This window comes from Myotis lucifugus, unplaced genomic scaffold, assembly GCF_000147115.1.
Source record: "Myotis lucifugus unplaced genomic scaffold, Myoluc2.0 scaffold_435, whole genome shotgun sequence".
NCBI classification, from domain to species: domain Eukaryota; kingdom Metazoa; phylum Chordata; class Mammalia; order Chiroptera; family Vespertilionidae; genus Myotis; species Myotis lucifugus.
The window spans coordinates 351,474-366,473 of record NW_005871483.1 but is presented as its reverse complement, the minus strand read 5'-3'; the positions used below and the strand labels follow the sequence as shown (position 1 = coordinate 366,473).

Sequence of the window (15,000 nt, the reverse complement as noted above, 5' to 3'; positions counted from 1 at the left end):
CCCGGGGGCGCGGTCCGTGTCGGCGTGGCCCCCGAACCCTGACCGACCACTCGCCGCAGGACCATGGCCAACACCGAGCGCACCTTCATCGCCATCAAGCCGGACGGCGTGCAGCGCGGCCTGGTGGGCGACATCATCAAGCGCTTCGAGCAGAAGGGGTTCCGCCTCGTGGCCATGAAGTTCCTGCGGGTACGCGCCCCCGCCCCCCCTTCGCGCTCCGGAGCTCGGCCGCCGGGGGTTGTGCGCCCCGGCTCCGCGGCTCTCCCGCCCGGAGGCCCCCTCTGCTGCCTCCGCCCCGCGGGAGCCCCTGTGCCCTCTCCCCTGAGCCCCGGGCCCCCGAGCCTTTCCCGAGGCCGGGAGCACTGACGCCCTTGGGAAGGTTACGGGAGGTAACGTGACTCCTGCCCGGAACCGGCTTCCCACCCGCCGCTGCCTGGGCCGTCGCCTGCCCGTCGTCGCTGGGGGGCAGCAGAGAGCGAAGCCAGCCGGCGCACCTTCCCCTGCCCACGTGGCTCTGCCTGTGCCCAGAGGGGAGGAGGGGAGGCGTGGCGTCCTTTTGTGTTTAGCCTGCACCTGCGATGAGTGAGGTTTCCGGCGGGTGTTCCTTCCTCTGTCCCTTGGTGGGGGGCAGTCATGGTTTCCCACGTTAAGTTTGGGGCTCGCAGATCGGGACCCTAAGGATAAGTGTCTGAGTAAGTGTCTGAGTCCTGAAATGTTCACCGAGCTCATCAGTGAGCAGGAGCATGTTCCCCGTTCACATCTGAAATGTTTAGACGGGCACTGTGAAGGGCCACCAGTCGGCATATTTCGGTTGCATCCGCTCTCTCCCGACACCTTGGCCCTCAATCCATCTACTTTGAGGATTATAACATCCATACACCTTTGACGTTATGAGGGTGCCATCATAAGCAGAACAGTCTTTTGGTAAAATGGTTTCATGGTTTGGATGGCATTTTTAAAAAAAATATACCCACCTTATGAATATGGGCTGAAATATTAAATTGGCTACCATGTTACTAGGTCCTGAGACGGGGATGGAGCCATATTCGAGCCAGCCTCCCCAGTTTAGTCACTAACTGGTACCCTCTCTTGGGTGGCAGGCCTCTGAGGACCTCCTGAAGCAGCACTACATTGACCTGAAAGACCGGCCCTTCTACCCGGGGCTGGTGAAGTACATGAACTCGGGGCCTGTGGTGGCCATGGTAAGTGACTGTTGCTGTCCTAGACCTCCTCCAGTCTCCTTGCTTTACAGATGGAGCCTGCTGGAGGTCAGTTCACGGAGCAACTAGGAGCTTGGGAGGAAAAAGGAAGGGGAATCAGCAAAGGGAACGTTCTGTGTACTCCCGAGCTAGAAAGCAGGCTAGTCCTTCCTGTGGCATTAACGTCCAGTTGGGAGTGAAAGTAGAGGGTACAATAGGGAGCCACTAAAATGATTGAGAAAGTAGATCCCCTTCCTGTTCCGTGAGGATGACCTTTTGTTCTTCCCGGGAATACACTGTCCCCTTTCGTGCCAACCTTTGCCATCTGTTGCTCTTAACAGTTTTCTGGGATGCTCTTCCCACTGTTACCTTCTTCGTGTTTGTGGCTGCATACGGGTTCCTCAGTATTGTTTCTACCTCAGCTAGGCTAGAAAGTTGCCCAGTTGCGTAGACCTTTTCTCTGTATCCTAGATGGAACACTTTAGGCAGGCCCCCTACTGTCTGCTGAGGTTAGCTGATACTCATTCACTGATGGGTCTGATGGATGTGTGCTGGTGGGGGTGTTTGTTCTTAATGGTCCTGAATGGCAGAGCTGATGTTCCTTTTCCCTACTGTCAAGGTCTGGGAGGGGCTGAATGTGGTGAAGACAGGGAGAATGATGCTTGGGGAGACCAATCCAGCAGATTCTAAGCCAGGCACCATTCGTGGAGACTTTTGCATTCAAGTTGGCAGGTAAATCCTGAGGGTCACTTATAAAAACCATTATTTGGCATAGCCCAATTTTAGAAGAATTTGAGGTTCTAAGTTAGATGGTAATTATCATCGGATGCAAGTGTTTTGTTTTTAAATGTATTTTTATTGATTTCAGAGCAGAAGGGAGAGGGAGAGAAAAATCAACGATGAGAATCATTGATTAGCTGCCTCCTGCACGCCCCCTCCTGGGGGTTGGGGGATTGAGCCCACAACCAGGGCATGTGCCCTTGGCTGGAATAGAACCTGGGACCCTTTAGTCCATAGGCTGACGCTCTATCCGCTATAAGCCAAACCAGCTAGGGCTGGGTTAAGTGCTTTTATAGTTGCTTTTAAAGAGGAAATACTTTAGGAGAGTTTCCCGATTCAAGTGGCAATTTGGCTGAAAAGGTCTGCAGTGGTTGTCCTGTGCTGTATCCATCACACAGCCCTTTGCACTTTGAAATGTGGTAACTAACTAATCTTTGTTCTTTCTTAGGAACATCATTCATGGCAGTGATTCAGTAAAAAGTGCTGAGAGAGAAATCAGCCTGTGGTTTAAGCCTGAAGAACTGGTCGACTACAAGTCTTGTGCTTTTGACTGGATCTATGAATAAGAGGTGGACAAAGCATCAGTCTCCTTGGCTCCACTTGATGTGTCCCGGGACACAGCTCTTCATTCCATTGACCTGGAAGCAAAAGGATCCATCTTTTCTAAAGCATATTTACCAATAAAGCCTTTGGAAACGGGTGCAGCCTCCTGTGCTTCCTCAGCCCTAAGTTGGAAGAAGTGACTTGGTTTCCTGGCTAGAACACATTAGGTTAGCATTATCCAGAACTAATTAATCCTTCTCAGCACCTCAGTGCATCTCAAGACTCTAGTGGGAAAGTAGTGAGGCTAACGAGGGGCCACATGCGGCACTAGTAGTGCATCTAAGAAACCCCGTAAGGAAACAGCATAATAAATGTCCCAACCTCTTTTGCTGATGTAGAAATGTATATTTCTGTACAGAGTTTGTTGAAACTTGATAGAGTGAAACGTACTATCATCCAGACATACATTTTATTGATTGCAAATTGGGCAAGTTATACATGAGGAAATGGGAGCCTCAAGGCATCTGTAAAATGGTATCACTGCAAGGCAGGGTTAAGGCAGGCATGAATATAAAGAAGTTAACCGAGTGCCTGGCCCACTGCTGGTACACGTGTTCTGCAACCCTATGGCTCTCTCCTCCCCGGGGTAAAGTACTTATCACGCCTGTTTCCTGCATCACAGCAGAGTGGTTACAAAATTCATCCTCTGATGCCAAATGGCACTGATCACCCGGAGCCGGGCTTAAAAACGGGAGATTATAGAAATACATGGGTCTATGAATAACTGTTAGGAAACTGGTGAAAGCTAAATGCCACTTCCCTATGCAAGACTCAGTGTTACACTTTTTCCTTTATTTGGTTTTTCTTTACTTTTTGTTTTTTGACTTCGGTGTTACTTTTACTGCATACTGCGACACACGACAATGGCACATACACTGACAGCTTGGTGTAAAAAAATGTCAGAAGTTGAACATTTTCTAAATTATTTTTCCACTTAAAATGTAATCTCGTGTTCATATATGGTACATGCTTTCACCACATTAAGTGGTAAAGTTTGAGGGTTAAGGTTCCATGTTCTGGGGGGGCCTGGGGATCCTCATGCACACTGCGGAGGTACCTGGATCCACAGCAGTAGTTAAGTGCAAGCTTACTCTGGGCCAGGGCTGTTCTAAGAACTTTACACATGAATTCATTTTAATCTTTACAACTCTCAGGAGGTTGGTACTAAGGTCCCCATTTTACAACTGAGACACTTTACGCGACTAAGAAGGGGAGGTGTCAGATCCGATCCGAGCAGCTGGCTTCGGATCCCACGTTCTTGGCCACTGTGCTTTACTGCCTTTACAGTTATCCAAGTGACGTGAGCAAGTCCCGAGTTTGCAGGGTTAAGTGAAGTCAAATTTGCAGTGGTGAGAGCTGAGAGGAAGGAGTGGATGCTAGGACTTCATTTTGGTAGAAGTGCAAGAAAGGGTAGACTGTGGTGAGGTTCAAAGTACTGCCTCTGAGGGAATACAATCAACAATAATAACTATGTATGGTGCCAGGTGGGTGTGCTGGAAACATTGGGCAGACCACTCTGTAAAGTATATGACTGCCTAACCACTAAGCTGTACACTAGAAACTAAGACAGAATATTGAATGTAGTCCTGGCCTGTGTGGCTTGGTTGGTTGGAGCACCGTCCCATACACTGGAAGGCTGCGGGTTTGATTCCTGGTCAGGGCACGTACCTGGGTTGCAGGTCCGATCCTGGTCTGGGCGTGTCGGGGGAGGTGGCCTATCGATGTCTCTTTCACACCCTGTTTCTCTTTCTCCCTGTCTAGAGTCAATGAAAAAAAAAATTGAATGTAAACTGTAACTGAAAAATAAATTTAAAAAAGTACTGCTTTGGGAGGAAGGTTGGGTTTGGGACATAATCCTATATACCAGCTGGTGTGTGAAGTGGACCACTCATGCATGTTTTCCATAAAGCTTTTGTTTGAATACAGTAAATGCATGATGGGTAGGCAAAAGTAGGCTTACAGTTCTTCAGATGGAAAATACAATAATAAATAATAAACTGTTTCACGTACTCACAACTGTAAACCTGTCACCCACCCCTGTATTTAAAGTAATTACTTTTTTTACACTCTCATCTATTTGTTGGCAGTAGGCAATCCTTATTTTTGCCTGCTTGAGAGGCTGGACACTTTTAATAGGCCCACAAGCGTTACTCCAGCCTCAGTAACAGTCTATAGAGAGGAAATAGTCACTGTTCTCCCAATCCCAGGGGCTGGATAAATAACACAGAGCTCAACATTGACTTGTTAGGGGGAAGCACTGGATGCTCTTAAAACACAATCCTGGGCATAAAGCACATCAGGAAAATAGTTTCCCAAGAGGCTATAATCGTTTAAAGAATATATACATATAAAAACTTTAAAAGAACATTATATACCAAAGCTTGTGGGATAGTAAATGTGTCCCAATCTGGGAATTCCAACTTTCTAGGGCAACTGTTCAAGCCATTTAAGGTAGGAAACGGCAGAAATTAGGTTCCACATCTGTTTTCTTGGAATGCCTTCTATTTTTCTAAAGTGTGATGAAATAAACTCCGAAAGAGACCCAAGCCATCTCATTACTATCTTACATCCAGAAAATCCTCTACAAACTGCTTTTGCAGAAGTTGATTAATTTTCCAAAGAGTCAGTCGTTGGTAAGGAAGAGGTCCTTGTATTCTCTCTCAATGTAAACAGCACCAGCTGGTGGGACAATTTATTTACATCCTATGAACTTTGCTTAAGCGGTTAACAGAGCTTGAAAAAAAAGCCCCCTAGCAAGCAAGTCACCCCTGAAACACCACGTGCCAGCTAATGTTATGTAAGTCCTCTCTGGCCTCTTGGATGGTACCCAGGGAACAGGGGGGTCATCTGAGGTGCCTGTCTTGCGTTCGCACCTTGGAGACAGGCATCGCAAAATCGAGGCAATCAGGAACTTCCTGCTCACAGCCAGGTGAAAGGATGCCGAATATGTCAAGATCAAGAAAAAGAAAGATAATGTGAAATTTAAAGTCTGAAGCTGCAGATACTTTTGTAACCTTGGTCATCACAAAGAGAAGGCAAGAAACTGAAGTAGTCCCTGCCCCCAGGTTTGGCAGTGAAGGAGCTGAAATGAACCAGACTCCCTGATCTGTATTAAGATGTTAAACATGAAAAAACAAAACAAACGACACACACAAATGAATACAGTAAATCCCTAAGTGGTCCACACTCACCTCTGCTTCCGCTGTGGTCGGATGCATCCTTGTCCATCTACCCACATTCTCTCTCACTCAACTGCAGGGGCCGTGAGGAAGAAGCTGGTCTGACTTCCACAGGGGCCTCTGATTGCTTACAGAAGGCACTCAATATTTTTAATAAAGAAAAAAACCTCTCAAAGACCAAAGAGTATTAAAGAATTGCTCAAAAACAACTTAACTTTAACATTTTATTTTGTGTAAAAAAGGGCAAATTTAGTGAATTATTTTCATCTTGTACACAAAGTTATAATTTTAATGCTTTCACATTCATGCTGGAAATTTGCAATTTGGTAAAAATGAAAGAAACATAAATTTCTCCGAAGAATTTTTCACGCCATTATATACACTTCCTGAGAAAGTTTCAAATACTTTCTCAATGATCACAAGTTACCAAGAAAATAAAAGATTAAATTTGTACAGATATTGGTCTATATATCAAATACATACAGAAATGATGTAAAAACCTTATGCAGTTTACTTTGACCTCTGTCCTCAAAAGACTTGCCCAGGGACAGACGCTTTTCTTTTGTATAAATGACTGTGGCTTTATTTAAAATATGAAAATCAAAGGAAGAAACCCAGTTTAATCACAGTATTTTTAAAATCCCTTCCCAATAGTAAAGGATCATTACCAAATATATAGCACCATAATACAAATATTGATGGGAGAGGGTATTCACATCACGCAAAATTAATAATAACAACAAACAAACACTGAAAACCCGTGTTAGTATCCGTAGAAAAAGAAGTTGATAACAGCTTTAGCTTTCCTCATACACAGCAAAGAAAAGGTTAAAGAATTTAAACTACCAAAAGCCCCAAATAATCCTAACAGGAAAAAAACAAAAACAAACCCAAGGTCAGCAGTACATTTTGAACCGTAAAAGATAATGGGGCTGAGTTGTACAACTGGAGTTATGGCTAATACAGAAATCTCCTCTGCATGAACTTACTTTCTGCTCACTGGCAGCAGGAGTTAAAGAGTCTGAACAACAAAGAGGGCTTCAGATTGTATTGAGACGTAGGAAGTCCTACCAACCTTTAACTGTGGCCATGGGATCAAGACAAGAACCACCTTCATGAATAGGCGGGAAATTAAAAAGCACTCGGAGCCTGGCTTTGCTCTAGAACCGGAAGCTTATAAACAAATGAGCATTTCACAGAACTAATTACCAGGCTCCAAATCAAATCCCTCCTGACTAACTCAGTTCCCTACTGAGCCTCTGAGCCCAAGGTACTGGAAGAGCAAGCCATCCAACAGGCTTCTCGTGTCCATCTCATGAAATCAGAGTCCTGGGTTTAATTCACCGAGTCTGAGAACAAAGATGGTTGTAACGCCTGCTTTGGAAGTCGTCTAGGCTTTAAGTTTACGGGAAGATCCTTAAAAGTTAAAGATTTGGGAAGTGTGAGGATGTCACATTTACAGTAGGTCCCTCTCAGTAATGTTGTTTAAGATAAACATCCAGTAATTTAACAGCGGAATTTCACATATATTTGACACATGAGGATCAACTTGGCGTTGATATGATCTGCATTTATGCCCCTAAAGAGTCAGTATTAAGAAATGTTGACATGCGATTCCATACATTCTTACATTAATAAAGCAACAAATTTTACTTCCAGTAGCAACTACAAAACCTTATGTTATTAACCCCTCTTGCATAGAATGAGGTAAACCTGTGCGTATTACCAATGCTATTATTCCCAAAAGTAGAGCATTATTTTAGAAAATAAATTGCTGGTTTTTAATGTTCTATGCGTTTTAAAATTCAAACAAAAATCTTACCTAAATGTCTCCTGGGGCTTTCCATTAGCATTTTTTAAAGCATTCCATAGGTTGAAGGACTGTAGAGTTTAATCATTTTGATTAATTTCTAATTAGCCCTACCTATATTCCAGAGGAGATGGTCACTATCACCACTCTGAAGAGGCCAGGCTAAGACCCAGAAGCACTTCTAGAACAGATGCAGTAATTCCTGAGAGTTTAGTTTATGAACCTCACTGGTAAACGCTAGAGCTCTCTCATTCAGTCACAACTCAACATTAGAAAATGCAGAGAGCAAACCTTTCACCAATTTACCCTTAGATCCTTTTTTGAAAGGAAGCCATACGAATTTTAAAATAGGGAATGTTCAAAATGGTCCAAATCAGTTATTATTGTTAAAACTAATTCTGAACACAAATAAAGACAGCTCATACTATATAGATATATATGGAATTTTAAGAAAATTAAATTCTCTTTCAAATTAGTTTTCTAACAAATCCAGGATAGTTAAAAGCAGAGCTGGAATGATTTTGAAATCTAAACTTATTTTGGCTTTAAACAACTTTGAATTTGATTCTCCTGGTAACACAGAACATCTGTTTTGGGGTGTGGTTATATCAAGTATTATCTCACAGATGGAGGGAAGTGGCAGAGAACTAATCAAAATCCCTTTTGTGGGGTACTTTTTAGTAAGGAAAATAAAATAAACTTAGAACAATATTGCATTTTTCCCTACCCCTCAACTTGTAGAATGACATCCTGTATATCTGGTCAACCATTCCAGTTTAACACTTTAGTGTTAGGATCATTTTTATCATTTTTTAATTAAAGGAGAACATAGAAAAGTATCCAGAGTTCTTCCAGTTTCATATAGAACTCCAAATAAATGTTCACAGAATGAAAAACATTTCTGTACAAACATTTAAAATGGCCTGCAATAAAAATGCAGACAAGCAGAATTAATCACCCCTTCCATGATCCATTTGGTGACAACCCCTCCAGGAGGGGGTTCAGTTGCATATTTCTGCAGCAAAGGAAGCTGGAGATGTGACTGGCCGAACTTCTAAAATCCCCAAATCTCCCAACAGGTACCAAAAAGGTTCATTTGTATTGACAGTTCACTTGCATTTACAACTATATCCTTCTTAAATCATTTCTTTCAGTCCTGCTACCTAAACTTTAATCTTACCAAAAAAGTTAGAATTTCAGTTCTTGTTAACAATGCACATAAATCCAAACGTGTAAAATATTACAAAATTCTTTCAAAAGCTTCAAATACAACACAAAAATTGTCCATCTTTATAAATTGAAAAATTTCCCCCCACGACTAAAATAGTTTCCCCACCCACCTGAAAAATCCGGAACTGAAATTTTTGTTTAGCAAAATGTCCCAGTAGCACAGCCCCGCGTACAGCTGGGTGGACTACAAATCAGTCCCGTGTGAAACTTCCCTCCCACCCTCCGGTTCTGAGCCCCCTCAGGGCTCCTGCTTGATGTAGAAGTTGGCAGAGCCATTGCTTTCCGGGTCAGATGCTCCTTGCAGGAAACTGTAGTCCTCTCCATCTATCAACTCCTCCTTCAGCTGCAATGTAGTCACTGCATGACAGAGACAAAGGTACGGATGTTACTAAGCCTTTCTGGAATATTCAGACTGCTTTTAATCTTCAGGTTCCACCAGCTTTACGGTGAAGTACAAACATTTTAGTTTTCAAAATGTATTAGCAGTTAAGGAAAGTTCCAAAATAGAATACTGCATAGTGGACACTGCACAACAGATATCTTCAACAAAATAGTCAAGATAAGAGAGATCCCTAATTTGACTAGAATAATTAAAATTTTTCTTATGGTTAAGTATTCACTTTTATGTCAATGTCTATACAAACAATGCTGTATTATCTTGCATGGTCCTGAGCTATATTTAAAAACTAACAACACAATAAATATGACTTTAATATAATGTTATTAACTCCAAGGAGCACCTTTATTAAAAAGACTCCTGGTGGAAAAGAGATATAAATCTGATATACAAATACAAAGTATTACCTATAATATAAATAGAATATAAAGTATATAAATAACATACTAAAATAAATAATAAACTGATTATTAGGTAAAATAAAAAATTTATTGACATCAGCAATTTGAAAATAATTGGTGCAAAATGGCTAACATTACCAATGGGATCACTTACTAGCAGTATTGCCTACCTGAGTTCTCATCTGATGATTTGCTTTTTAATGAAAAACAAAAACAAAACAACCAACCGTACAGGCAGTCCTCAATTTACAAATAGGTCACGTTCTAATTGATCTTTATTTTTATGGAGAATTATTTTTCAGTTTCCAATATTTTCAGTGGAGTTTAGATTTTTGGATAGCTACTCAAATCATGCTAGTCAGAATTTCTAGTGACAGAAAGGCTCTTTCTATTACATGGGCAAGGATGAAGACAAAAAAAATTTTTCCTTGCTGGGTCCAGCACTGGTCTTTTTTTAAAATAAAAACATTTTTTACGGACCCAGTCCTGGGTCATTAAAATATTTTTTATGTGCCCGGACTGGGAATGAACCAGCAAACTTTTGGTGCATGTGCCGATGCCCATCCAACTGAGCCACACCAGCCAGGGCCCAGCACTGGTCTTATGCAAAAATTAGCTGTTTAATTATGGGATTTTGCTAACTCTTTTTATAAGCCCCTCAACTTAAAGGCTGTCCCTTGGCATAATTACTCAGTAACTTCCGACTGTCCTAATTCCTTTCCCCGAGAGCTACCCCTACTTCCTACAGAACTCATCCCTTCCAAAAAATCACTTTCCCACTTTTTAAATAAAAATGACCCCAGTCCTGGCCGGGTGGCTCAGCTGGCTGAAGCATCGTCCCACACATCAAAAGGTGAAGGTTCAGTTCCTGGTCAGGGCACATACTCAGGTTGGGCATTCGATTCCCAGTTAGGGTTCGTATGGGAGGCAGGCCAGATGATGTCTCTCTCTCTTTCCCTTCCTCTCTCTAAAAAGAAAAAAAGATCTCAGCTAGATGTTAAAAATAAGTCTTAATAACTGCCAACCTTCAAGAGTTGTGTTCAGGCCCTGACCGGTTTGGATAGAGCGTCGGCCTGCGGACTGAAAGGTCCCAGGTTCAATTCTGGTCAAGGGCATGTACCTTGGTTGCGGGCACATCCCCAGTAGGGGGCGTGCAGAAGGCAGCTGATCGATGTTTCTCTCTCATTGATGTTTCTAACTCTCTATCCCTCTCCCTTCCTCTCTTTAAGAAATCAATAAAATATATTAACAAAAAAAAAGTTGTGTTCAGGTTTCTTAAAAAGTTATTGTTGAACCAAAATTGAGTTGGTCAAGTTTCAAAGAATTTCAAGAACAGGTGATCTTGTATAACATACTCACTGGAACCTAATCCATGGTGAGCAATGCTAAGTTTCTTCACCCAGATCTGCTAAATCAGAGGCAACAAACTGTGCTTTCCCCATCTTACCTGTGTCCCTTGGTTCTTAAATTTGATTACTTTAAAACCAAGAGATTTCACATAAAACCCTGGCAACATGAGGCCAGCACTGGGAAGGGCTCTGTGCAGTGGGAGCGGCTGGCTGCTGCTATCTTGGCGGCAGCGGCAGTACAGGGCTCCCACACCCGCGTCACCATGTCTGGCTCACGGAGGAAACCTGCTTGCTTTCTGCAGGCACAGGCTCACAGAAAAGGAAAAAAGTGCTCTGTATCCTCCATTATGGATTTTTTCATCACAATTGGAGGGGATGCGTATATATAGAATGTAAAGTGGGAACTGCTTATACAGGAAAAAAAAAAACAGTTGTATTTGTGAGGAGAATGAGGGCTCTATTTAGATGAGTAGTAAGCCAACTAAGTTTTCATAGAGGAGTAACTCTTATGAACAATATTCAAGTGGCTACACTTTTAAAGTCAAGAGTATATGCATAGAAAAATACCATGTCTTGATTTTAGTTACAAAAGATTAGTTTCAAAAATAATGGTCTTTGATATCTTATTTAATAATTAAAAGAATAATTGTTACAGAGATGCCAATTCATTTTATTTTACTTTGTTACTTGTTTTGGTAATGATGTTAAAAAAACTCAATAGCCCAAAGACAGAAAAGTGAATACACTATACCCTAATAATAGCAAAACAAATACCAATCAGACTTGTTGAAAGGTAAAGCAAACAAGACTATGCAGTTTTTCTTTCTTTAAAAAAGTACTTAATAAAAATGCTTTTATAAAGAATAGCAAGTATATATCCTTTAAATCTAACCAACATGCATTAATTGTTAAGGACATCTGAACAATACCATGAAAATAAACACACAAAAAGAAAAACAACAACAACCCCAAGTTTCATTAAAGGTGCAGTACCCACAATAAAAGGTTGATTAAAACAGTATCTTATTATATGATGATCAGATGGCTAAATGAATGAAAAAGAATTAACGTGCTTCAAGACCAAACATGTTCCATTCAAACAGATGTTGATTTTTTAAATGCAAGAAAGGTAAATTGAGATTCTAAAGCACATCCTGAAACTATGTGCATTTATTATTAACACCAAATTTCTGGATTATGCTTCTACTCATGTTAAAATATGGAAACAATATGCTTAAAAAAAAAGAAACTCAAGATAAAGGTGAAACATTCACTCAGATGTGGAATGTTCTAATGCAGTTTTTGTTTTAATGGAACCTAAAATAAAGCCTGCCTGGTATCTTCACACGAATCATTTCTCCTTTCCAGGTCTTATTCTCAATGAAGGATGGATGAAATAGAATAGGTCCTGTGGCTACATTTCACTTTCTACACAAATGCACTTTTCCTTAGCTCTATTTTTAAAAGGAGTCACTTTGCTGACTCTAGTCATTAACATTTCAGGAGATACGCTAATGGGAATCACATTTTCCTAGCAAGAAGCCCGTAAATATAATAAACTCAACAGCTAATCAACCGCAGCTTTGACATAGTTTAGACATCGTAGTCCTGTTTCACCCGAGTAAGACCACATGGGTCCCACAGATGTGCTCCTGCTCAGAGGACACTACAGACCCTGGTGGGAGAAGGAAACCACCGAGACCTGGGTTCCCACCACAGGCATCTAGCTAAGTTCCTGGGTTTCGCCAATCCCAGAAGTCAAGTTTCATTTTACACGAACCAGTCACCGCTCACAAAACGTGACGCCCATCTTCAAAATCAGTCTAATTCCTAAAGACAATACAACTAAAACCCAATAAAAATTCAAATACATCCAGAGCTCACAATATCTATAGTTAATTACATACATTGAAGACGACGATTTCATATGTAACAAGTACAAAAAGATACAATTAAAGAGACAAACAAGAAAGAAAATGGTAATGTTCTTTAGATAGACTTTGAAGTTTCTTCCGTTAAAGAGCAGATAAACTTGGGTTTGCAGTCCTAATCTATTACATATATATACATATATGTGTGTAATTTCCTCTCGCTATAAGGACATCAGAGAAAACAGACTGGGAAGGATCAAGATGACCTAATAACACCGTTAGGCAAAAACTAAAGAACACATCTTAAAATGGCAAAAAAAAAAAAGGCTGATAACTTGAGGTGCAAAAATATTACCAATCAACCAATCACATAAATAAACTAGCAAACAGAGGAATGAGAAGAAAGCAGGTATCAGTCCCACCTTAGTTTTCAATGTACAAAAGGCATTTTAAACAATGCTGGTCAGATAAAACCACCGGGTTTAAAGCAAGTTAGGATGTGGCAGAAGATATGCCAAGGCGGACACAGCTGTGGTTCTCAGCCCTCTGACCTGTGCTCACACCCACTATAGGTCATCCCACGCAAATGCAGTCTGTCGGAGTGCAAAACCTTCTGTAGTCTTCCGAACAACCTACCAGCTCTGCCTAACCAATTAAACTCAAATGAAATACAACTCACTTAATCATTATACAAAAGTAAACATGAAATTATGGAAACAAATTTCACTAAAATTCAACACCAAAATTAGCTGCGTACTGTATTTCCAAGTCCATGTTACTTCAACTAAAGATTGTGGTAAATGTTATCACCAGAACCAAGATTACACTAAAACACAAAACACATCCTTTCTAATGAATGAGATGCTATGGAATGCTATGATCAAAGCCTCATCTTTGGATTTGATAAATCAGATAGATTCCTAATGGCACATTTCTCCCCCCCTCCCCCCGCCACCCCTGTCAAGTCAAACAGAACTCTGTAAGGCAAATGTTCGACTATTTCAATGAAACCATGAACTAATCCAAGTTGCCTCACAATTCCATAAACTGAAAGTTAACTTTACCCTAATTTAAAGCTCAGAAATGGTTTATAACAAGATAAAAAACCTCCCTTCCCTGATGACTCATCTTTCACTAGGAGTGAAGTGACTATCGAGGAGGACTAGTGAAAATGAAGTTTTCAGTGGAAAGAAACGAAAAACTTAATGAGTCCGCACCTGGCATGCCAGACCTCGTCTCCCACCACCCTGCCCAGACCTGGCCCTCTGCAGTACCTGAGGTGTGAGGCCACTAGTTACCTGTTTTGAGGCTGGGACTGAACTCTTGGCTAGTGCTGGGAGGTGGGAAGGCCTCCAGGGCTGTCTGTGCTGGCAGGGTTCGATATGGAGGAGGAGTCAACTCTTCGTCACCAGAGAAGCTCCTCCGCACCCCACCTGTCATGGGCAGGCTCGACAAACTGACAGGCTTCTTCCCAATTGGCATCTTCCTCTCTAAATATCAAGTCAGACTAAAGTAAGCTTTTACTTACATGCCGGGCAAGAAAAGTGCATTATATAACTAGGAAAAGTCTTGCTGCATAGGATACTCTGAAAAGAGAACCAACTCTGCAAGATTTGTATTTCTAAAAACAAGGAGAGTGTGTGTGTTGGGGTAGATAATGGGGGAGGGTATATCTAGACTTTGAGAGTCTGGTGATGCTGGTTCCTGACTCTCAAATAAATTTAAAACAGAAGAAAGCAAAATGAACTAGAGAGAGCATTACTAGTATGGACAATGGCTGGCTAATTTCCTTCACAAAAATGTTAGCTTGAGAGGAGTTGAAAATTCTATGCAAGAGAGAGAGGGTTTAGCCTGGCTGAGTAGCTCAGTTGGTTAGTGTCGTAGTCCCGATATACCAAGTTTGTGGGTTTGATCCCCGGTCAGGGCACATACAAGAATCAACCAATGATGCATAAATAAGTGGAACAAGAAATTGATGTTTGTTTCTCTTTCTCCTTTCCTCTCTAAAAATCGATAAACAAAGTTTTATAAGCCTGACTAGCATGGCTCAGTGGTTGAGTGTGTTGACCCATGCACAGGAGGTCACAGGTTTGACTCCTGGTCAGGGAACATGCCAGGGTGTGGGCTGGATCCCCAGCAAGGGGTGCACAAAAGGCAGCTGATTGATGTTGATGTTTCTCT

The 15,000-nt window shown here is 41.7% G+C and overlaps 2 protein-coding genes and 1 pseudogene across 7 annotated transcripts in view; 2 read left to right on the top strand and 1 right to left on the bottom strand.

The window, feature by feature from the left end:
• The first annotated feature begins 16 nt into the window (after positions 1 to 16).
• LOC102421724 (nucleoside diphosphate kinase B) lies at positions 17 to 2,679 on the top strand. Its single transcript, XM_023744204.1, has 4 exons — positions 17 to 189; positions 1,101 to 1,202; positions 1,819 to 1,931; positions 2,428 to 2,679. The coding sequence occupies exons 1-4, from the start codon at positions 64 to 66 to the stop codon at positions 2,543 to 2,545; spliced, it is 459 nt and encodes a 152-aa protein (XP_023599972.1). The 5' UTR covers positions 17 to 63; the 3' UTR covers positions 2,546 to 2,679.
• Positions 2,680 to 3,086: 407 nt separating this feature from the next.
• On the top strand, positions 3,087 to 5,896 carry LOC106699532 (annotated as a pseudogene).
• A 75-nt stretch (positions 5,897 to 5,971) lies between these two features.
• Positions 5,972 to 15,000, bottom strand: part of MBTD1 (mbt domain containing 1) — a 45,683-nt gene continuing 36,654 nt past the window's right edge. For all 6 annotated transcript variants that reach the window (XM_023744197.1, XM_023744198.1, XM_023744201.1 and 3 more), the window contains one exon: positions 5,972 to 9,158. In XM_023744197.1, the coding sequence (XP_023599965.1) occupies positions 9,040 to 9,158 (119 nt within the window). In that variant the 3' untranslated portion in view covers positions 5,972 to 9,039. The remainder of the gene's footprint in view (positions 9,159 to 15,000) is intronic.

Bases quoted from the DNA above. Each gene is read 5' to 3' on its own strand.
- LOC102421724 (XM_023744204.1), top strand. From the start codon at position 64: ATGGCCAACACCGAGCGCACCTTCATCGCCATCAAGCCGGACGGCGTG. The intron at 190-1,100 runs GTACGCGCCCCC...CTTGGGTGGCAG, and splicing joins TGGCCATGAAGTTCCTGCGG to GCCTCTGAGGACCTCCTGAA. The intron at 1,203-1,818 runs GTAAGTGACTGT...CCTACTGTCAAG, and splicing joins CGGGGCCTGTGGTGGCCATG to GTCTGGGAGGGGCTGAATGT.